At 54.9% G+C, this 23,238-nt stretch overlaps 1 protein-coding gene across 1 annotated transcript in view; it reads right to left on the bottom strand.

The window, feature by feature from the left end:
- The window catches only part of FGF18 (fibroblast growth factor 18), a 33,770-nt gene extending 10,532 nt beyond the window's left edge, over positions 1-23,238 (bottom strand). Inside the window, exons 1-3 of the mRNA XM_059059850.2 lie at positions 23,106-23,238; positions 22,893-22,929; positions 8,726-8,906 (exon numbers count right to left, since the gene is read on the bottom strand). Of these exons, the coding sequence (XP_058915833.1) occupies positions 8,726-8,906; positions 22,893-22,929; positions 23,106-23,137 (250 nt within the window). The 5' untranslated portion in view covers positions 23,138-23,238. The remainder of the gene's footprint in view (positions 1-8,725; positions 8,907-22,892; positions 22,930-23,105) is intronic.

The raw sequence follows: 23,238 nt of genomic DNA, 5'->3' as shown, positions 1-23,238 counted from the left end.
ACTGCAACAAGCCATGGAGTGACCTAGACTCCACTCAGCACATGACATAATGAGGAGCGAGTCGGGCCAGGATTATGTAAAGTCTTTGGGGAGTAATAGCAGCAGCATTTCTCAGAAAGGCAGAAAGAGAGACTCCGCCCGCTCAGACCAGGTTTGCCCCAGAGCCTGCCTGGTCCTCAGCATCACGCTCCCCCTTCCCTTGACTCAAGCCCCAAGCCCCCAAGATGCAGCTCTCAGGAGCTAGGAACCTCATCTCTGCTCAGTTCCATTCTCGCATCTGTCCCAGGCCAGGCGGGAGGGGTTGAGGATAGTATCTCGCCCCTCACCACCCTGGCATGCCCCCATCCTCTCTCTGCCTCTCTTGTCCCCAGCAGTCTCTTCTCTACACAGCAGCCAGAGGGATCCTTTTAAAATATAAAATTAATTGTGCCTCGTCCCTGCTAAAGCCTCCTATGGATCTCCAACCCTCTAAAAATCCAGACTCTTTACGGAGACCCGGAAGGGCACATGGCCTGGCCCCTGCTGCCTGCCCCCACCTCCCTCCCTCCCTCCCTCACAGCCCTCCAGCCACACAAGCCTCCTTACTGTTCCTGCTCTAAGACACCAAGCACACTCCCACCTCAGGGCCTTTGCACTTTTCCTCTGCCTGTAGATTGCTCTGCCCAGAGCTTCCCATAGCGGCTTCTCGCTTCCTAGGCTGACATCTCAGCTCAGATGCCACCTCCTCAGAGAGGCCTTCCCTGGCCACGCTGTCCAATGTCGTACTATCCCCCCAGTTCAGCTCTAGCCACCCCCTGCTCCATTTTCCTCAGAGCTCTTCTCCAAGTTGTTTTATTTGCTACCTTTTCTATTGTCTGTCTCTATCCACTGGAAGGGAAGCTCCATGAAGGCAGGCCCTTAACTGCCTCATTCACCACTGTGGTTTCCAGCACCTAGCCCATACCTGGCTCACAGCAAATGACCAATAAGTAAATTTTAGTAAGTGCATAAAGGGCTTGGTGAGGTAGGTATGAATAAAGCTATTTAAAAGTTAAGGCAAATGAGATTCAGGGAGGTAAAGGGACTTACCTAATGGTACACAGGTAGTAAAAGCAGGGTAGAAGTTCAGACCAACTCTCTGATTGCAGGTCAATGCCCTTAGCAATTCTTCCCTCTACCTCCCCACCCCCACCCACCGTGTTACTCCTGCCATTCACTAGAACTCTGAGCTCCTACCCACCCATCCTTACAACAATCCCAGGAGATTAGAGCTATTTTTTTATTATCCCCATTTTACAGGTGAGAAAATTGAGTCCCAAGGTCAGACAGGGATGGAGTTAAAACGCGGGCAGGATTCAAATCCAGGCAGGCTAACACAGAAGTCTGGGTCTTAGCCTGTCTCCCCCACCGGTCACTTCTCCTCCATGCCAGTCCTTTTCCTGGGGGAGTTAGTGAGTGAACGAACACCAAAGGAAGGCAGAGAAGGGTTTTGCTTGACCTCACCTTCTTGGGGCAGAGGTCTGTGGGTTGGGATGCCCAAAGAGCCAAAGGTTGGGGCCCATCCCTCCTCAGCTCCACTTCCAAATGACCTTGAGGGAGGAAGGGGTGCCAACGGTCACCCTGAGGAAAATACCTTCGAGCTGATTCTGGGAGATGGGGGAGCCCATAGGAACACCCAAGTCTGGGTTCAGTCCGCAGCCAGAGAAGCATGAAATGACTTCAGATCTGGTTTTGACTAGAAGGAAAGGCTGTACGCACCAGAGGGTGAGTGAGTGCAGGATGGCGGGGGGGTCCCACAACCCAGCTCCCCTGAAGGCAAAGTCCACAGAGTCAGTCTTACCAGGGCCCAGCACAGAGCAAGAGCCCAGAGCCTGCCCATGGCTGGGGGCCAGGAGCTCAAAGGACCCAATCCCTTCTCCAGCACTGAGAGAGGAAAGCAGAAAAGGAAAAAGAGAAAGTGGAAGAGAAAGGAGCCAGAAAGAAAGCCCTTTCAATAAGAACTCTTGCTGTCTTCTTTTCTCCATTTCTCTTAAATGCATGGAGTAACAATGACAATTAAAAAAACAAAACAAAACAAAAACTGCTAATACTTATTTGAGCATTTACCATCTGTCAGGCACTGTGCTTGGAGTCTGAATGTGGAATGTCTCATGAGATCCTCACAACAACCCCATGAGGTAGGAACTATTACACCCATTTTACAGATGAAGAAACTGAGCCCCTGAGCAGTTAAGTTACTTGCCAGAGTCACGCAGTAGGACCAGGATTTGAACACAGGCAGAGTAACTCTGGAGCTAGCCTGAGACAGAGAGATTCAGACAGAGGTGAGCAGAGCAGGACAGACATCAGGCAGGTCAGCCATGGCAGAGAAAAAAGAAATGACTTTGATGGATGGATTGATTGACTGACTCCAGTGTGATTCCCTAGCTGGGCTTCCCTGAGGGCAATCCACAGCCTCACTTTAAAGACTTTTGGTTTGAAGGGTAGGAAACGACAGGGAAAGACCAAGAGGCAGACAGAGAGCCAGAAAGACACATACAAAGAGGGACACAGAAGACCCAGAGAAAGGGAACTGGAAAAAACTAAGTAGGAGAATTGGTTTCCTTTCCCCCAAGCCTCGGGGTAAAACCCCCAAGACCTGAGAGAGCAGTGGGGGAGCTGGGAGCCAGTGAGAGGCTGGGCAGAGCTGGCCGTACCCAGACCCTGCACGGGGTGGCCAGCAGCCGGCCAGCCAGCCTCTACAATTCCAGTGCTGACAGTACTGCTGGCCACTCTCCAGGCATCATCCTCCAGCGAGGAAACGTCCTTGCCACAAAAGGCACTGGGAGGTCACACCGAATCATACTCCCTTCCTCCCCTCTGAAGGTGGACCAGGTCGAGGGGAGGGGAGGGGAAGGGAAAGAAGTGGGGGTGGGGGGAAGGAGCCCTTTCTGGAGATGTTTCAGCATCACTATCCTCACACACCCACTGTGGCCTTTCCCCAAAGGTGCCCATGGTTCCCCTTCTCCTAAAGTCCCCCAAGGAGGTTCGCAGGCCACGTGGGCGAGCTGGAAAGGAAGAGAGAAAGAATCAATAGGATCGATCGGGAGCTATATTTAATCCTAGCTGTATCTCTCATGTGGCCATTTGAGCTGCAGAGTCAGCGACGTGTGGGTGGCCACTCCTCACTGGGGACAGAAGTCGTGGAACATGAGCTCAGAGGGCAGGGGGTTCAGACAGAGATATTAATGCCCCTTCCCAGCTGGGAGTGCCCCTCGGGGAAGCTGGTCCTGTCGCTCACTGTATCCTTGTTGCAAGATGCAAGGCTGGCTGGAAGGAAGGATGGGAGAGGAGGACAGGAGAAGAGGAGGGAGGGAGCACGGACTGCCCAGGTACCTACTGTGTGCTGGGCTCTGCGCCAGGCACTTGCCCCCGCCCCGGGGAAGTGGTCCCGTCTACACTCCCGGACGCACACATGGGTCAGCCGTGTATTCACTGGCCCAAGCATGTATTGAACCGTTGTTTGTGGCTGGCTGTGCGCAGGGGATACAGCAGTGAACACAATAGACCGAGGCGGCCTAGCCTTAAGAGTTTGCACTATAACAGGAGACACAGAGAGCGAATAACTAAAAATACATACCGGAACCTCAGGTAGCAATAAGTTCTAGGAAGAGAAACATACCCACGGGGGGGACAGAGACAGGAATTCCCTGATAAGGGGACAACTGAATGGTAGTGTGAGTGAGGCGAGGGAGGAAAAGCCATGGGGACATCTGGGAGAAGGGCATCCCCAGGCTGAGGTCACAGAAAAGGCCCTGAGCTGGGGACACGCTTGGCGTGTTCCAAGGGCAGCAGGAAACTCGCCGGGGCTGGAGCGGAGCGGGCAAGGACGGGGCGGTGGAGCCCGAGGTTAGGGTGCTAGTGAGGAGTCAGGCTACACCAGGCCTTTCTGCCGATCCAAGGACTTGGACTGCGTTCTAAATGAGCTGAGAGCCTTTGACTAACGGAGTGACTCAGCCTCACGTTTTGGACTGTGGTATGGAGAATGGACCATGGGCCGTCAGACTCAGAGAAAAGAGTCTCTGCTGCCTCAGCCACACCAGGCAGCCCCAAAGACCTGGCTCCTTGCTCCAGCACAGCCCTGCAGCAGGTACCAGAAGGAGAGAGATGGGGAGCAGAGGGCCCCCTCCCACTTCCAGCAAAAGCCCTGGAGGACCCCACATACTTTCCTAGGTGAGTCACGCAAGTCAGCCCCTGATTGTGCTTTGCGTGGCCCCGTAATTATTTTATTCACGTATCCGGTAACCTTTAAGGGGGGCCTGCTTTCAGGACATGTACTAGACATGCAGACAGGCAGAAAGGTCACTGCTTTCAAGGAGCTCACGTTCTCAGAGGGGCAAGGGTGAGCAGGGGGAGCTGCCTAGAGGGGCAGAGCCCATGCTGGGGCAGGCTGACTCCCTGTGACCCTGAGCAGGGGTGACACAGCTGGAATCACAGACTAATCCATGCCTAACTGGAACAAGCCCACACAGTACAAACTCCGTGCCCTGCCCATGCCTTCCCACAATTGTGAGGAAACCCACTGGTGCAGGGAGGGGATGGAAAGCACCCAAGGGGACACAGAGAGTGAGGGGCCCAGGCTCTTCCTACTCAGAGTCAGCCCCTAGAAAGGAGAAGTGGCTCTCGCCTGGGAGCTCCTTGAGGGCTGGGCCCGGGTTGTCTCCCTCACCGCTGTATCGCTCAGTGAGGGAGGGACCCAGGCGTGAACTGAGAGACCGGACCGCACGCAACAGAAGGGTCCGGATACCCTTCTGCGTCCGGCCCGAGACAGCAGCCACAGCATGGCCAGTCCGCCCTGCTGCTTAGAATCATGCTGAAGAAGCCTCTTCTCAACGGCAGCTGATATGCCAGGGCCCCACTAAGGGGAGAGAAGCAGTATCCCTTCTGGAAGCCCCACGAATCAGTTCCCGAGAGGGGAAACTTTCACCTGAGCCCATGACGGTGTCCCCCTGCCGCTGTACAACAGCACGGAGTTCAGGTGGTTATTATGAATATTCTTGCTTTAATCATCACATACTCTTTGAGAATAAGGTATTCTCTCATTTCAATTACCCCGTTTTACAAAAGAGTAAACAGGATCAGAAAGGCTAACACACACCCTAAGGTCTCCAGCTCGTAAGTGGTGGAACTGAGATTCCAATTCCATCCGACTCCAGAGTCCACATGCCAACCCTCTCAAAAGACCACCTCCCTGGCTATCACAGCCCCTCCGGAGGCCTGCTCGGGGTTGTTCTGGGCACTGTCAGTCCTGGGAGGCTGGCCTACTGCAAAACCTTGGGTGTTCTGGGCTTTTGTTCTTAATCAAGTAGAGGAGCCTTTTTCTGCAAATGAAAATAGGAAGGAATATCCAACCACGTGGCTTTATAAAAGCAGAGTTGCTCCCACACCACCATCCCTGATGCTGGGGCCCCTCCCCCTCCCTGAGGCCTGGCTCAGCTGACCCCAGGTACCCCTCTGCTGATACTCAAGTCCCACCACCCAGCAGCCCTGCTTCCTGTAGCCAGGGGGTGCTGACACCTCCACATCCCAGCTGAAGGGCATCAACCTTGGAGGCAGGTAGAGTGGGGCCTTCTCATCCTTGCTTGGCAGGTGAAGAAACCAGGCCCAGAGCCAGACATGCTTGTTCCCTGCACTGGGGGCTGCTCAGCGACCGAGCTGCCACTGGAACCCACAGGTCCTGCCTCCTGGCCCCGTGCTGTTTCTTCAAGGTGGCAACTACCTGCAGGACAAAGGTGACCAGGACCAAGGGCAGGAAAGGGAGGGGCAGATGTAATAATCCCGGGTGGGCAGGGTGGTCCTCCCCCAGTTCCTGGCCTGCCAGGTGTCCCACTACCTAAGCCTTTAGCCCCCTGGACAGTATACCTCTCTCTCCAGAGCCAAACCTAGAGCTAAGAAAGTCCTGCATTCCTGGAACAGCCAACCTCAGGGCCCTCAGAGTGCTCTGGGACCCAAAGCTTCAGGGAGCCATGGGGAGAAACTCTTGCAGAATAGCCTGGTGTAGAAGCCTGGCTGACATCTGTGCAGATTTCACCGAAGACCGCTCACTGCTGCAAAGCCGGCCAAGAGCTCCTGGGCAGGGCACCCAGACAAAGGTGGGCCTGCATCTTGCACCTACCTGCCTACGGGGTCTAGCGCCTCGGGACGCTGTCAAATCTGAGATTCTGAGTGTTTCATAGACTCAAATCTGAGATTCCGGGCGTTTCTGGGGATTCCAGATTCCAGGCATTTATAGGAATTGTTTATACTTGGTGTTCGCTGAAGTTCCCAGACTGCATTCTAACTGTGTATGAATGCAAGTCTCAGAAGACACCATTCTTTCAGCTGGATGGAGCCCTGAGAAGAAGGGAGCAGGTTCTCAGACCATCCTGGGCCCCCTGGCCTGACTGAGGACTACTGGCTGCCCCTCCCCCATAGGCAGGGCAGACCTCTAACACAGCCCCATCCTCCTGCCCGGCTTGGCCACATAAATCACCCTCCCAATAATATTTGTATTGATTATCTAGATTGGAAGCCTCAATTGGCTCCATTGTCTCACTTCCTCTCCCAGGGCTCACAGATGGGATCCCTTCGCCTCATCTGCGTTTCTAATGCAACATTTAAATAGAGCAGCCTCAGCGGCCAGCAAGGCCCCTGGCTGCCCTGGGTGTTGGGGGATTGGAGGAGTGATAAACATATTCCTTGACAGAGAATCATTAAATCTAGAGTTTGTGGAGCTGGAGGAGAAGCCAAAATGGGCGAGTCCCTGGATACTCCAGGGGTGGTCCCCCAGCACCACCAGGGCGCTTGTTAGACATGCAGAGCTCAAGGCCCCAACCCAGACCCTCTGAATCAACATCAGCATTTTAATAAGAACCCTCAGTGATTCCGATGCATGTTAGTGTTTAAGCACTACTCTAGTACAGCCCTTGTAACGTACAGAGGGAAACTGAGGCTCAGAGAAGTCAAGGTTACACAGCAGGTGAGATCCCCTGAGTCTCCAGTCCAGGCACAGGAAATGAGAGGACAAGTGGCTTCTGGAGGGAGGGGTCGGCCATTTCCGGCCTCCTCTCCCTCCCAAGCTCTTGACTCCTATCTCAGAGCCTGGACAGATGGTTCAGACCAGAGTCTGACCCCCACTGTACTCTCCCAGCCTGGAGGGGCCAGCCAGAGCTCCGGGGACTCCCCAGGAGGGCACCTCCCTCCCGCCCCAGCCAGCCAGCTGCCCCTTCCCTGGCAGCAACTGGACAGCAGATCCCAGGGAAAAGCAGCACCTGGGTCTGCCCAGCACAGCCAGGCGTCCATGGAGGGGGGCGCACAGAGAGACGAGGCCCCAGAGAGGCGGCCAGCAGAGGGCCTGGGAGAGGTGGGGAGGAGGGAAGGAAAGCTGTGGTCGGAGGGAGGGAAGCAGGGAGAAAGACAGAGATGGTGATGAGGGGGGAGACAGAGGGATGGACAGAAACAACCAGAAGGAGGGGAGAAGGACTCAGAGAGAGAGATGCCCAGATAAAAGGAGAAGCAGCCAGACTGAGAAAGGAAGAAGGGGGACGAGGGAGGGAGGCAGGAAAGAGTGATGGGGCAGGAGAAGGGAGGGGAGGCAGCTGGCCTGGAGAAGCAGGAGCCCAGCGTGGCTCAGCCCTGCCCAGCCCGGCCTGGCCCAGCCCCCAGTGACGGTGCAGCTGCCACACTTGGGCCCTACCATGAGGTCAGTCCTGCCCCGGGGCTGAGGGAAAATAAATGGTGTCCAAGATAAAAGATCCAAGAAATTATTTGTCTTGTTGTCATGTCTTGACTGCAATGGGCAGGGGCTGGCAGGCAGGCGGAGCATCATCTCAGAGAAGCCCAGGCCGGCAGGCTCGGCCGCAGGCACGCACGTACTGTGGCCACCTACAGCACCAGCTCCCCCCGCACCAAAGGCTGGGGCCTGGGACACCTCCCAGAACCTGGGCCTGAGAAGGTAGGAAGCGATGGAGGTGTGGTCAGTATTTGCTCAGAGTCTGGCCCCTAAATCCCCTCCAGGCTCTGGGAGGGAGGAGTCCTGCCTGCTTCACTCACTGCTGAGGGTCTTTGTGGGTTGGGGGCTTAGGGAGGGAAGGGAGTCAGGGTTATTTCACTCCTCCCAGCCCCTTTGCAGAGGCAGCTTGGGGCAGGTGATGTTTCCTAAACACCCCAGAAGAGAGCTGGGCAGTTCCAGGGTCAAGGGCAGGTCAAGGGGGCCATGGCCCAAGGTGCTGTGGGTGCCCATGCCTCATGGGTGCACAAGCTCAAGCCCGCAGATCACACACACACAGGCCTGTCCCCGTGCACATGCACACACTCTCACACACATAATGCACGTATGCGCACACACACGCACACCAGGCCAATTTCCACCACCACCACCAGCAACCAGAGCGTGCCCCAGAGGCTCCCACCCCTCCGAGCATCTGAACCTGGGGAAGCAATGCCGTGGGGAGCAGGTTGCCAAGATACCTATGACAACTGGTCTTTATGGGGCATTTGCCAGCAAAAGCATGCTTTATTCATGTCTTCAGTTACTACTCCCAATAAGGCTCTCAGGGATGCACTACTGCGTCCCCATTTTATAGATGAGGAAACTGAGGCCCAGAAAGGCTCAGAGCCAGGTGCAAGATCACACAGCCAGGACACGGCAGAGCTAGGATTTGAACCCGAGGTCTCAGAGGCTGGGAAGAATGTGTACACGGTCGAGGAGGAGGGGGTTGACACTTACCATACTTGTCCCCGTCCTCACCGCGGGCGCTGATCCTACGGCCCAGGACCTGAATGTGTTTCCCGCTGGTCCGGCTGTAGAGCTGGTACAGCCGCAGCTGCTTACGGCTCACATCGTCCCGAGCCCGCGTCTGGTTCTCCACGTGGATGCGGAAGTCCACGTTCTCCTCGGCCACCAGCACCTGAGCAGGGAAAGGGGTGAGAGTGAGCTACCCTGGAAGTCCAGAGTCCCTGCGTGCAGGAACTGCATTCACAACAAACAGCCAGGGTCTCCTCTACGCCAGCTCTGAGTCAGGCATCAGCACACGTTCATAATTGCCCTGTCACCACCCCCATGTCACAGATGAGGCAACTGAGGCTCAGAGAGATGAGGCAAGTTGCCCAATGTGGCCCAGCCAGGAATCAGCAAAGTTAAGAATCAGGTCTAGGTCTATTTGACAGCAAAGTTTGCTATCTTTCCACCACACTCCCAAATTAAAGCAAGAAGTATGGAGCGGAGTTTCCCATGTAACCTTGGGCCCATGGTTTGTTCTGCCTCAGGTTCTTCCCCAGTAAAACAGTGGAGCAGAGCCTCCGGCCTGACTACACCCCAGGGTGGCTGTTAGGATACAGTGAGCAAATGGGAAGAAAAGTGCCAAAATCAATATGGAGATGGGAAATGGATGGGGGGCATATAATTCCTGTTTAGGTCCTCAGCGGGGAAGGAAGGAGACCTGGCAAATTTCTTCCTGGAAATGAATGAACCAGAGCCCACTGTCACTTCTCCCCGTGGAGCTGATGCTGGGGGCAGTCTCCTCTCCACACCCCAAGTATCCTCATGCTTGCCTCCACCACCAAGCATTTGCCCACAACCCTAGCCCCTCACGGAGAAAATTTTGCTTAGCATCTCTCATCAAAATTCCCTGTATCCCTGGAGGTTTAGCTCATGTCTGACCACACTCTCCAGGAAGCCACCTCTGGCTACACCAGCACGTATCTCTCCCGTCCCCTTTCGGTGAACACGGTCTCTCACGTAGACAACTTGCACCCACCTCTTCACCAGCCTCCTGCTTCTACTCTTTCCCCCTGGTAGCCCACCTTCCACCAAACCCAATCACCTTGTATAACCCTCCCCTCCAAACTCTCCAGGGCTTCCCATCGCATTTAGATATATGTCCCCACCAGGGCCTCAGGGCCCTGCAAGATGAGCTCCCCAACTGCTTTCCACCTTCATCTTCTACCACTCCCTCCCCACCAGTTACACTGGCTGTCTTATTAGGGCTCTGAGCATTCCAAACACAAAATACACACATGCCTCAGGGCCTTTGCACTTGCTCTTCCCTCTGCTTCAGTGCTCTTCCCCAGATTTTTGCACTCTGGCTCCTCTAATTCATTCAAGCCTCTGCTCACATGTCACGTCCTGAGACAGGACTTCCCTGACTGCTTCTCTGAGGCAGCCCCCACTTCTGTCACTCCTCATCTCTCTACCATGCTTTGATTTTCTTTCTAACATTGATCAACCTGACATAACATCTATTTATCTAGTTTTTGTCTGTCTCCCCCACTTGTCTTCTGCTATATCCCCAGCACACAGCATAGTAGGAACTCAAACATTTGTCAAATGTATGAATGAACAAGTGAACATTGAAAAGATCTGGAGTCTGTCATCCCATTTAGCATTAAACTAGGTTTTCCTACGCCCTGAAAATTGTATGCCTGTCCCAGCCCATCTTAACCAGAAAGCTGAACAATTCTTGAAGTCCAGACAGCGTTCTGGGTTTGCTCTAGGCACGCTAGGCTTGCAGGACCCCATTCCCACAAGAGCATGACCCCACTCAGCCCATGATGGGGCTCTTGGAATTGGGGCTGCCCAAGCATCTGTCTCAGCCCTCAGCTGTGAGCTCTCCAGGGTAGGGACCACGTTTTCCTCATTGCTACACCCCATGCCCAGGCCAGGGTCTCTGTCCCCCCGCTGACCTGCACATGTCCTCCAATCCCAGCCTAGGCTCCTCAGGCACTTCACCTGGACCACATTATTGAATTTTCACCATCATCCTCAGGATGGAAACATTATGCCACATTACAGATGAGGAAACTGAGGCTCCAAAGCTGAACCAACAAGGTCACAGAGCAGGCAATGGCAGAGTTAGCCCCAGGCCATGTGGCCCCAAAGCGCTGCTTTCAGCTCCACCTCAGTGGGCCCTGCCTCTCCCACCAGGACAGTGGGGAGCAGGATCCAGGTTCAAAACCCAGTCCTGAGCATATATCCAGAGAAGACCATAATTCGAAGTTGATACTTGCACCCCAGCGTTCACTGCAGCACTATCTACAATAGCCAGGACATGAAAGCAACCTAAATGTCCATCGACAGAGGAATGAATAAAGAAGATGTGGTTCATATATATACAATGGACTATTACTCAGCCATAAAAAAGGATGAAATAATGCCATTTGCAGCAACATGGATGGACCTGGAGACTGTCATACTGAGTGAAATAAGTCAGACAGAGAAAGACAAGTATAATATGATATCACTTATATGTGGAATCTAAAAAAATGGTACAAAGGAACTTATTTACAAAAGATAAATAGAGTCACAGATGTAGAAAACAAACTTATGGTTACCAGGGGGGGAAAGGGGCGGGGGGTTAAATTGGGAGACCAGGATTGACATATACACACCACTATATATAAAATAGATAACTAATAAGGACCTACTGTATAGCACAGGGAACTCTTCTCAATACCCTGTAATGACCTATATGGGAAAAGAATCTAAAAAAGGGTGGATATATGTATATGTATAACTGATACACTTTGCTGTACAGCAGAAATGAATGCAACATTGTAAATCGACTGTACTCTTAAAAAAAAAAAACAAAAAACAAAAACAAACCCAGGGTTAGCCACTCCCTAGCTAAGGGTCCCCAGGCAACTTACTAAGAGTGGTGACAATGGCACCCACCTTGTGGGTTGCTGTGACTGTTAAACATATAGTCTTAGAACAATTGCCTGGTACAGATTTAAGTGCTCAGCAGACATAAATAACTACTGAGAGGATACAAGGGAGCCCTTTAAGAGGCTCTTGGTGAAGCCCTGCAAACAGAAGCCTCCCCAGGACGCAAGTGGATCACACTCTCACGTCCTTCGAGACAGGCACTTCTGCTTCTCAGATTACAGTTTGGGAAGATGTTATTGCTTTTGATCATCACAACCCTAAGACATGGGAATGCTTATGACCCCCATTTAACAGATGTAGAAACTAAGGCTCAGAAAAGTTACGTCGGTTGCCTTGAGCTTGCACGGCCCGGAGGTGCAGGGCCTGGCCGCTGGTGCACCAGGAGCGCACACTCTTCACTTCTACTACCCTAAATGGCCAGCCCGTTCACAGCCCAACCTCACACCTGGGACTTGCCTCATTTCACATCCTAATGCTTAGGGAGGATAGAGCTCCAGTGCCCCCTGAGGCCCACACCTGGTGCGCATGTGTCCCGAAGAACCCCCACCCGTGGCCCTCAACCTTCCTGGAATGACTTCCCGAGGTGGTCTGGCCCTGTCCCCTCCCCCAAGGCCAGGCCTCCGGCCTCCCTCCCTGTCCTCCAGATCTCCTCCTGCTCACAGGAGACCTTATTGACCAGAGGTCAAACCAATCTCCTCACCCCAGGTCCCCTAGGAGAACTGCCCTGCCCCAGAAGCCAGCCTCCCATTAATGATTTTCTACCTGGCCCACTGGACAGAGGCAGCATGGGTGACCCAGGGTCAGCAGGGGCTATCCAGTGGCCCTTCCCCAGGATGCGGGGGAACCATCCATCTTGCCCAGCTTCCACCATTTAAGCCATACTCTGTGGCCACATCAATCCCGAGGGCGGTAACAGGGGTGGCATGGGACATGGAAACAGAGTCCGTCCTTTTGAAAAGGCAGGAAGACCCCTGGGCTTCCTGGTCAAGACCTCTGGGGGGCTCCAGGTCTTTGCACAGCCCCTCTGCCCGGATGACACCTGCCCTCAGGTACCTCCTCTGGAAGTATTTCCTGCCCTCCAGCCTCAGGCTGGCTTACAGCCTCTGGACACTACTGTAATGGCTTACTGTCCCCAGAGTCCAGTTTGCCTGGTTCATCCCTGAACCTCCAGCTCTGCCCCCAGAAGGCACCTGGCAAATGTTTGCTAAATAACTGTGGCTTAGGATGAGGAAAACCTGGCAGCCAAAATCAGCCCCATCACTTACTACCCAGATGAGCAGAGTGTTTTTAAAGCCATCAATCGCTAAGCTTTCCTCTGTTCCAGGCACTCTGCTAAGAAGCCCTCAGACATGGTACCTCGTCAAACTCCTTAAGCACCTGTGGAGGCAGGCACCAGTTAGAGTCCATTTCATAGACTGGACCTCTGAGGCACCTCTCCAGGGCCACAGAGCTCCAGGGCCTGCCTGCAGAGCACATGCAGAGTGGGGCCACTCGGGAACATCCTCTCGCTCCTCCTTTCCTGCTACTTGGCCTCGCTGCCCAAGAGGGGGCCCGTCTTCCAGAACTTCCTAGCACAACAGTCAGAGCTGCTCTCTAAACCCATCCAGGTGCATAATCATCAGCGCACTGAAAAGCTGCAGTGTGACAAAAATCAAAATGCTGCGGCTCTCGCGAGGCGAGCAGGGCTGGCACAGACAGCGTGTCTCCTGGGGCAGAGGAAGGTGCCTTACAAAAGGCTCTCCTGCCCCCACCCCATACTCATGGATTATCTTTGAGGCCGAGATAGCTTTTCCCACAGCAGGGTAGCCTACAGTGGGGTCCCCCTGCAGCCTGGCTGAGACCCCTGTTACCCCCCAGGGGGACCCACCCCTTCTCTGAGGGGCTTGCACTCTGGTGGAAATATTCACTCCCTGATCCAGGAATTGCACAGGGGCTGCAAGGGCCCAACGGGTCCGACTGTCCCCCGAGATCCCAGCACGGACATGGTGCTTAGTGGGACAGAGCCCGCCACCTTCCGCCTGGAGTCTCAGGCTCTAGTGCACGAGGTGAGGGGTTTTCCTGCTCCCAAATCAGCCTGGCTCCCCACTACCCATTGCACAGCGCTCGTATGTGGTCCTTTACCATCCAGCCCCCGCCTAGCTTCCAAGCCTCCTCTCTTAGGCACCTTGGGGGGAAACTACCATGGGGTGAAAGGAGGTTGGGGTGAGCCCCACTCCAACCCCAGGGCCGGCTTCCAGACGTCAACCCAGGTTCCCCCTCTCGCCGGGGAATCCAATAACCACAGGTGCTCCCCCTGACCGAAGGTTTCAACCTCACCCATCCACTCCTGGCTCTGAAGTCATGTCTGAAGCGGCTTCCTATTTCATCCTGGGCCCGCCTCACACCAACATCTGCCACATCACACATCACCTAATACACACGTTACATCAGCACACCCACACCACACACATTCAACAATAGCACTCACTGACCTCGGGTGTGACCTGGCTCCACCCCAAAATCACCAACTTACTTGATTTCTTTAACCCTCAGTTTTCTCATCAGCAGAATGAGATTGTTTACAATTATTTATCTCAGAAAAACATAAGTAAGAAGAGCCACTTTTTTTTTCTTTTTCTTTTTTCTTATTTTCTAAACAGTCACTACTTATGGAGCATGTTCTCCGTACTAAGAAGTACTTTGAGTAACTTATCTTACGTCATCCCCGGAGCAGCCCTAGGAGTTGGTATGATTACTATCCCCATTTTACAGATGAGGAAACGGAGGCGCAGGGAGGTTACAATTGCTTGTCCAAAGGCATAAAATTGGTGCAAAAAAGAATCAAGATTTGAATCCAGCTCAGCCTAGAACCTCTGCTCCCCATCTCTTCACCCTCTCCTGCTCTATTCTCCCTTCTCTCTGTCACCCACCTCCTTTCCCCCATTCAGGAAAGCAATTGGCTCCGGCCACAAGCCATATGTGGGGCAGGGACTGGGGTGGAGGATTAAACATGAAAGGACTGAGGCCTTGAGCTCACCCCCTACCCAAGAGAGGAGGAAGGGGTCAGACTGCCCTCCCGCGCAGGTACCCATCCTCGAGGCCTCAGAGAATCCATGCCCCTGTCTCCAGGCAGCCTGCCCAGAAAGGGAGGGTCTCCCTGGTCCCAGGAGAGGCAGCCCACAGACTTCCGGCCACATTCCACCACTGCCTGCCTCCCCCTCCAGAAGCAGCACTGGGGCCAGCCATGCCAAGGGCTTTCAGAGCTTCTCCAAATTCTGGATTCAAACCTGAGAACTGCACCCCATTCCATGAGTGGCCCCTTGTAGAGTCAGCACCCCCTCTACCCTGAAATGCAGCTCCCAAGCTCTTTCTCAAGAGCAAGCCTGGACTCAGGCCCAGGAATTGACGCCAGTCACAGTGCTCCGTGGATTATTATTGTCGTTGAGCACGAAACTAACGCTGGCTCCCACTTTGTGGGCGTTCGCTCAGTGCCAGGGTCCAAGCTAAGCACTTTCCAGGCACTGTCTCCTCACTCCTCGCAGGACCTGGGCAGGTCAGAACGATTACCATGCCCATGATAAAGGGAGACACAGAGAGGCTAAGGGATTTGCCTAAGTTGTACAGAAACTGATGCAGCCAAGAACTGAACCCACCTCTGGCTCCGGAATCCATCAGTTTCCCCTAGCTGACACCCCTGGACAGAAAGCGGAGGAGGGAGGCTGGGCCCAGCCCTGAATCGGAGCTTGGTTCACTCAGACTGACGCCCTCAGCCACCCCTTAGCCCCAGGTTTCTCCCCTCTCTTCTGTCACACTCCCCACATCCATCTCAGCCAGGACAGAGTGGTGATGCTCCAAAGGGCCCTTCCCCACCCCCAGCCTGTCCATTAAGCTCCTGGGGCTGTCAATGTATTGATTGGCAGGGCTGAGCCAACAGCATGGGAGGGGGGTGCTGCCACCCAAGGTGCTGACGGGGAGCTCCTCCTCCCCATACATCAGCCTGCTCTGTACAGATTGTCAATATGGGTGCCGCGGCCCGTCAACCCTGCAGCCAGCCTGAGAGAGCGGGGTGGGGGGGGACTCCTAAAGACCCATGAGAGACGCTCAGAGTCTTCACCCAGCTTGTTCCTATTTCAAGATTCAAACGGCACACCTTCCCAGGCAAGATCCTGCTGGCCTGAGTCTGGTTTCAGGGCCCTTCATCAGAATACCCTCTGCACCCTTGGGCCCCTGCCCCCTGCACAGATCCTTCAGATGTCTCTCAAATCCCTGAGGGCTGGGACAGGTCCTAAGCACCCTGTGCCCCACACCCGGTCCAGGGTTGGGGGGGCTCCATACAGATGCCCGGCCCTCAGAGAAGCTGATCTCCCCACCCCTCCACTTGCTGACATTAATGCTGCATGCCAGGTCCATGCCAGGTGCCACAGGGCCCATCGGATGGGCCAGGCCTCCTCTGACTTCCAGGAACCAGGAGCTGGCGGACAAGCAGGCCTCTAGGCACACCAGAGTCAAATGTGTAACTGCAGCTCACATTTACTCAGCACTTATAATGAGCCATGTGCTGGGCCAAGTGCTTCCCTCAAGTGACCACAGTTCACCCCCTATAGCAACCCCAAGAGGGAGGGTCCATCCTGATGCCTATATTAAAGATGAAACACAGAGAAGCCGAGAATTCACTCAATCATGCAGCTACCAAGTGGCCGAAGTGGGGTATGACCCAGGTGGGTTGAGTCCAGAGCCTGAGTCCAGCCCTATACATCCCTGTGAGCTCCAGCAGAGAACGCACTGGGTCACAGAGCAATGACAAAGTGCTAAGAGGTTTCAAGGCAGAGGCGGGATGGGGAGAGTGGTAAACAAAGCTGTGAAAGCACCTGCCATCTCTTCACAGGGATCGTGGAGGAAAAGAGCTGAAGCCTTAGATGTCTTCTTCATCCTGCTCAAAACCCAGTCCAGGGCCAGCCATGTTTGCTGATTGCTAATGAGGAGAAGCACCATAATTGAGTGCCTACTGCATACCAGGTCCAAGACATGGTTTCAATTAATCCTCCCAACAGGCCCTAGGAATGGTATTATTATTTCTATTTCTCAACTGACAAGGAGGTAGAGACTCAGAGAGGTTAAGTATCTTTCCCAAGGGCACACAGCCTGTGAGTGGTGCAATGAGGATAAAATTCAGACCTAAATCCAAGATCTATGCTCAGACTAGAGGGGGCCTGATATCACCGATGCAAGAAGCGCAGCAGCCTTCCTAGCTTTCTTCAGCACGCTGCAGCATGTTAACACACACAGAGAGCATATAACTGATCGAGCAATTACTATTACTCAATTATTTACTGAGTGTCAGCCACAGTGCTAGCTACTCTGTGTGCATTATCCTATTTAGTCCTCACCGTAACCCTTAAGAAGTAGGTACCTTTCATTACCCCATTATACGGATGGGGAAAACCAAGGTGCAGAGGGTGGAAGGTTAAGAAATTTGCTGAACAGTTGCTCAGCAGCACAGATAGGATTCAAACCAAGGTCTTTCCTATGCCAAAGCCCACACATTCAAGCACCACAGAAGCTGCCTAGCTGACTTCACTGATACCCAGGTGGAGAAACTGAGGCACACAATGAGCCAGTGACAGAGCCAGGACTCCAACCCAGGCATCCTGACAGTCCTCCTGCTCTGTGGCCTATGTGGGGGCTTGTCCTTGGCCCCATGCTTGGCACAGCAGCATTTTAAATGGGCCTGAGGCCTTATGCCGTTTAGATGTCGGAGCAAACAAAACCCAGTCATCATCCAGGCCCTACCAGCAAGACTGACTAAAGCCTGAGGGGCCCACTTACGCACTGATGTTCCAGAACAAATAGCTACTGTCAGACCCAAGGTGCCAACAGCAGGCCTCAGCCCTTCCGGAGGCCCAGTGGCTCTCCTCCAGCCTGGGTCACACTGACAGGGCCCTTGGCGTTGCCCTTCCCTAAGTGCTCAGCCATGGGTCCTTGTGAGTAGGGGGGTAAACCCAACCCAGCACAAAATATGGGGCACACAGATGGTCATCAGACAATCCTGGCCCTCAGAAAGGAAACCCCTTCCCTCTCCCCAGTCACCAGGAGGTGGCAGTGCCATGGGCGAGGGGAGCTTAATCCACTGACAGAGGGGTGGAACCAAGGGAGTCCTCCCAGAACAAGAGACACAGGGACTAGATCTTGAAAGGCAGACAAGATTTCAGAGCCCTGGGTTCTGCACTCTCCCCTGCTCCACACCCTTAGGAAGTAGGAGCTGTTTTGTTGGTTGTTTTCTTCCCATTTTATGCGTGCAGAAGCTGAGACCCAGGGAGGTTAAGTAACTTGTCCAAGGTCACACAGCAAAGACAAGGCAGAGCGACTCTTTGAACCAGCCTGGCAGATTCCAGAGCCTTTAAAGTGCTGTTTAATAAGCCTGGGTCCTAGAGTGGGCAAGCTAGAGTTGAATCCCACTCTGCCTCTCTCTCCTGCTGTGCAACCAAAGGCAGATTATTTCATGCCTCTGAGCCTCACTTTCTTCATCTGTAGAATTCCCTAATTCCAGGCTGGTTGTGAGGCACAGCCTAGACGCTGTGAGAAAGCGTCAGCCACGGAACAAGCCCGCAATACCCGGCGGCAGCTACCAGTATAGTTGTTACCCTGATGGGCCTACCCCCTGATTTCCCACACCAACTTCCCTGCTACGGGACAAGGTCAGAACCAAAAGATCCTGCTGAGGACAGAAAGTCTTCTCCCTGTCCCCATCCATCTCACTTTGGGGCTCCCATGTGCCCTTCCAACCACCCAGGGCTGGGAGGAGGCAACACTGTGGCCCTGACACGCTGCCCAGAGCCTGCTGGACACTGGCTGCACCAACCACAAGAAATGTTCAGAATCCACCTCCTTGCCTCAGAGCAGGTGACACTCCTGGGCTGCAGGAAGGCTGGCAGGGTGCCCCCATCTCCCTCCATGCTGGGAAAGAAGCTGGAAGGAGAGTGCTGAATCCCCCAGGCCCTGCTACGCCCCCCAAAACACCCACCTCTAGCTCTGAAACCCTTTTAGAGCAGAACATTCCAGGAAGATCAGGGCCTGCAGACACCAAGTCAGATGCCCTCAACCACAGAGACGCCCACCTGGCCTCTGATCATTCCCTAATAAGGGATCCTATCAGGCGGATCCAACCGGATCTCTCACTAAGGGCCCCTAGCGTGCCTCTTGAGACTCCATTTCCCCATCAGTATTCCTTCTGAACAACTGCAGTGTTTCTGAAAAAGTCTGCCAGGTGTGCTGAAAAGGATACAAGGTCTCGATTTCAGAGCCTTGGGTCTTAGCTATGGCCTTGAAAAATCCCTTCCCGCCCTGTACCTCAGTTTCTCCATCTGTGAGGTAGGAATATGATAATATTCCTCCTACTCCAGTCTCCCTTGTAGAATGGTAGAAAGGATGAAAGGAACTTCCTGATGCAAGAGCCACCTGGAAATTCATACAAGTAGCACTTTCTCACCAAACGCAGGTCACTTCTCCCCAGCCTTGGTTTCCCCCCTCCTGCCCCACCCCCTCCCCTGCCCCCACCCCCATCAGGCTGGAGGATGCTCCCTACCTCTCAACACTTCACAGCGTGAGACAGGAGGGGTGGAGTTGAAGGAACTCCTGTTTATCTGGCACTCTCCCTCTCTAGACTGGGAGCTCCTTGAGGCCAGGAACGGACTAGTTTTGTTCCAGGGGCAGCAAGAAGCAGGCTCCCAGCAAGTATTTGATGAACAAATACCTGACTGGATGGACGAACGGATGGATGAGGTTGCTTCTTCAAGAAATTAAAAGTACAATCCAATAGGACAGCATGCCATCCTCTTCAAGTCCCAGAGGACTCTGTCTCTGGCTTCCCCATCCTAGCAAGCTTAAAGAGAGGTTGTACACCTCACTGAAGAGGCCAGGCATGGGGGTGGTCAGCCTTAGAGAAGGCATGGAAGGAAACTTCCAAACTTGAGCTATTGCGGTGAGAGAGGAAGCAGCGCTGTGGGAGGGAGGGACCGAGGGGCCAGTGGAAGGCCCCCCTGCCCTGGCCCGCCTCATGCCTGGCCTGTCTGGGGAAGGCCAGGACCTAGCCGAGCCTGGCGGCAGGAACAATGTCAGGCAGGTGCCGGCCGAGCTGCGTGAAAGGCCCAGCCCGGTGTCATTGTCAGCGCTCAGCCAAGTGCAGAAAAGCAATTTACTGGTCACGCCGTTTGCTCCCCTTGGAAATTTTTAAAATTCTTCCGATTTGAGCTATCCACGGTGTCCCAAGTCGTGTGGAGAAGGGATTTTATTAAATTCCCAGCTTCCAGCTCCCAGGGTTGCCGGCAGGGGAGGGCGGGGCTCACCACATCGTGGGGGTGGGGGGAGTGGGGGGCGGTGTGGGCAGTGTCTGGCATTGACTGTGTTCACAGAAATGTGGCTGGGGGCAAGGGGCCCATTTGGGGTTTGGTGGCTGATGATGGATGGAAAGAGGGGAGGAGCCCAGAAACTCTGTTCCTAGGATTGGACCAGTTCCCCAAAACACAGAGGCGGGGGAAGGAAGGGCATAGGTGTATAGAGTTCCCAGCAGAGCAACGTGCTCCTGGGGGATGAGAATTCGCAAAACCTCTTCCACGCCTATCATATACCATTCATCCTTGGGGCCACCCATGTCACAAATGATGAAGCTAAAGTCTCGCAGAGGTCTACATATAGGGAAAGATGGAGCTGGGGTTCAGGCACAGTCCAGAGGATGGCAAAGCCCTGAGCCCTTCCCACGGTGCAGGGAGCCTCCCCTGGGCCCTCTCACCACGGGCGCTCTCATTACCACCCTCCAAATGCACCCTGTCCAGGAAGCAGCTGCTCTCCCGGTGTTGGCCCATCACCTCAGTGGGGAGCAGACTCCAGACTCCCACAACTAGCGCAAGGGTCCCACCCCTCATCTTTACCTCTAACGAACACTCCACCTTGTCCCTCGAGCATAAAGGAGGATGTGAGCCTGACAACTTTGTCTATAACTCCCTAGGGTAGCATTGCTTTATCTTTCAGCAATCATGGGTGCTTTCAAAAATCTGTGGGGAGTTGAGAACCGTCTCCCATACGCTGCATATATGGGCACCGTTTTGCACACAGTGTTTCAGGGACCACCCCTACCCCATAATCCCATCCTTAGATATCCTAAGGGTGCATGGATCATGGGTTAAAAACATCAGTCAGTCCTAAGGCAGTTTGCAACGGGAAAGGCTGCAAAGGAAGGGGGAGGTGGAGGTGCGGGGGAGAGGAGGCTCCCTCACCTGCTTGAAGGCCTAACCCCAATGGACCCAGACAGCCCACCCAGCTTTCCCCTCCCCGCCCCTCCCCACCACAGGCTGACTCTAGCTCTGGCCAGGACCTGGAGGTGGGATGCAGAGTCCAGGTTCCCTCCCTCACATTCCCCCCACCCAGAACACAAAGACCACACAGCAGCCCCTCCTGGGCCCCACTTCAAGGACCAAGAGGCAGCAGGCAACAAGAGGCCTGGGCAACGAAGTCTGAAACCGTCTCTCTACTTTATGCCCATTTCATCATCCTCGGTCCCAGGCTCAGCACTCAGGAAAAGAGCTCTCACCGAGGTCAGACAAGCAGTCCCCCGGGGTGACCCTGGGGCCTGCCCTCTGCTTGGGGACTCAGCTGCAAACCAAGCAGGCCATGCCTGGCACTGGCCTCTCTCTCTGACACCAGCCATTCCCCACCCTGCCCCCTGCAACCACACAGGGTCACATCTGCTTTGGCAAACGGCCAGTCTTAAGTTACTGACTCCAGTTGTATTGATTCAGGGAGTCACTGGGGACCCCAGCCTGGCCAACAGAAGGAAAGAACCCATCAGTCTGTCCATCCATCCTTCCAGCCCCCAGTTCCAACTAGTTGCCCTCACCTCAATGTCCATCCCGATGGTAACAGCTCTCTCTTAGGAGTGGGAGGGGAGATAAGCAGTCTCACCATCACCGCCGCTGCCCTCCGCAAGAGACCCGTGAGTCTCAACAGCGCTCAACACACACACCTGGGAGAACCACCACTTTGCCTGCTCAGTGCTCTCCCTGGGCACCTCGGGAATCCAGAACGCTAAGGCCCAAGCATCCTCTCGAACCCTATGAGGACACCTGCCTTGAACCCAGAGGGGGAAGGGGCAGATAATCTCTTTTGGCCCCAGCCCAGCTCCTCCTAGGGCGCCTCCATCAGAGCACTAGGTGGTGGAGGGCTAGGGCAGCTGGCACTTCCTATTCCCTTTCCCTTTGCGCCCCCCCTCCAAGCTGAGGCAGCCTGGTCTGGTTCTAATCGGGGCTGAAGTCAGCTCCCTCAGTCCCTCTTCTCTTTCCCTCCCCCCGCCCCCCAACCCTTTTCCTTCATTTCCACGGCTTTGGAAGCCCCAGTGTTCCAACTGTCTGCGTGCCAAGACCTTCCCGAGTCTGAAAGCTGCTGAAGTAACAGATCAGATTTTAGCAAGTGCTTTCCAGGCTGAGCGCCAAGCCCTCTTCTGATTCAGGAGAGCGAGCAAGCGGGGAGCGAGGCGGGGAACCAGCTGAGGGCTGCACTACCTTGGGCAAGGGTGTGCGTTGCGGAGCGCGGCCCGTTCCGGAGCCGCCTCGCAGGCAGTGGTCCCTCGGCCCAGGCGCCCCGCTTTGCTCGCTCTCACCCCAGTCTCCCCTCCTAGCACTACATCTCTCTCTCTCTCTCTCTCTCTCTCTCTCTCTCTCTCTCTCTCTGTCTTTCTCTCAATGCTGCAAACGCCTTTGAAACCACAGAGTAATTTACAACTGAAGCTTTCTCCCTGGACTCCAAATCCACTCGGTTGAAAGGAGCCTTTTTGTTTGGAAGAGCGAGCGGAGATGTTAAGGGACGGTTGGCAGAGAAAATCCCTACGTCCTGACTCCTCACCGGCTACGGGTCGGGCGGGGAGGCGGGGGGGGGAGTGCGGAGGGGGGGGCTTGGAGCCGGGCACACTGTAGCGGCTGAATCCGCCGGCTCCGAGCATCTTCTCCCAGACGAAGCCGACAGAGGCCGTGGCAGCCCGCGCCAGACTGAGTCCCGCAACAGAGCCCCTTGCCCTTGGCCGGTCCCCCGCCCGCGCTGGGCGAATTTGGAGCCACCCTTCCGCGCCCTGGGAACAGGTGCACTGGGCTCGGCGCCCAGGAGGGGTGGGGCACAGGGAGGGGGCGCGGCCCGGGGGAGGAGGGGTAGACACGTACCGGGAGACAGGGGCGGGTGGGGGGGAGGTCAGAGTCAGGAGCCCACGTACCTGTACCTGGAAGCACAGCAGCAGGAAGTGTAAACACCTGCGGGAGAGAGAGATGGAGAGGCAGTCAGTGGGACTGGAGGGAGGGGAACCCGCGTATAGACAGACAGATACGCAGTCGGAAAGTCAGAAGAACGGTCGGGCGGGGCAGACAGAGCCACAGGCACACGGACAGACGTCCAGGCAGGGTGGGCAGCCCCGCACGCGGGCGCTTACAGGCAAGTGCAGGCGGAGGGCGCTGAATACATCGCTGGGCGGGGGGGGAGGCGGCGGCTCCTAGCCCAGCCTGCACATGTCCCCTTCGCGCGGCCGGGACCGGGCGCCTCCGCCGCCGCCGCCGCCGCCGCCG

The sequence above is a fragment of the Kogia breviceps genome, chromosome 4, assembly GCF_026419965.1.
Source record: "Kogia breviceps isolate mKogBre1 chromosome 4, mKogBre1 haplotype 1, whole genome shotgun sequence".
Taxonomy (NCBI): domain Eukaryota; kingdom Metazoa; phylum Chordata; class Mammalia; order Artiodactyla; family Physeteridae; genus Kogia; species Kogia breviceps.
Note: the sequence above shows the minus strand (reverse complement) of the source record. Positions and strands in the feature narration are given on the sequence as shown.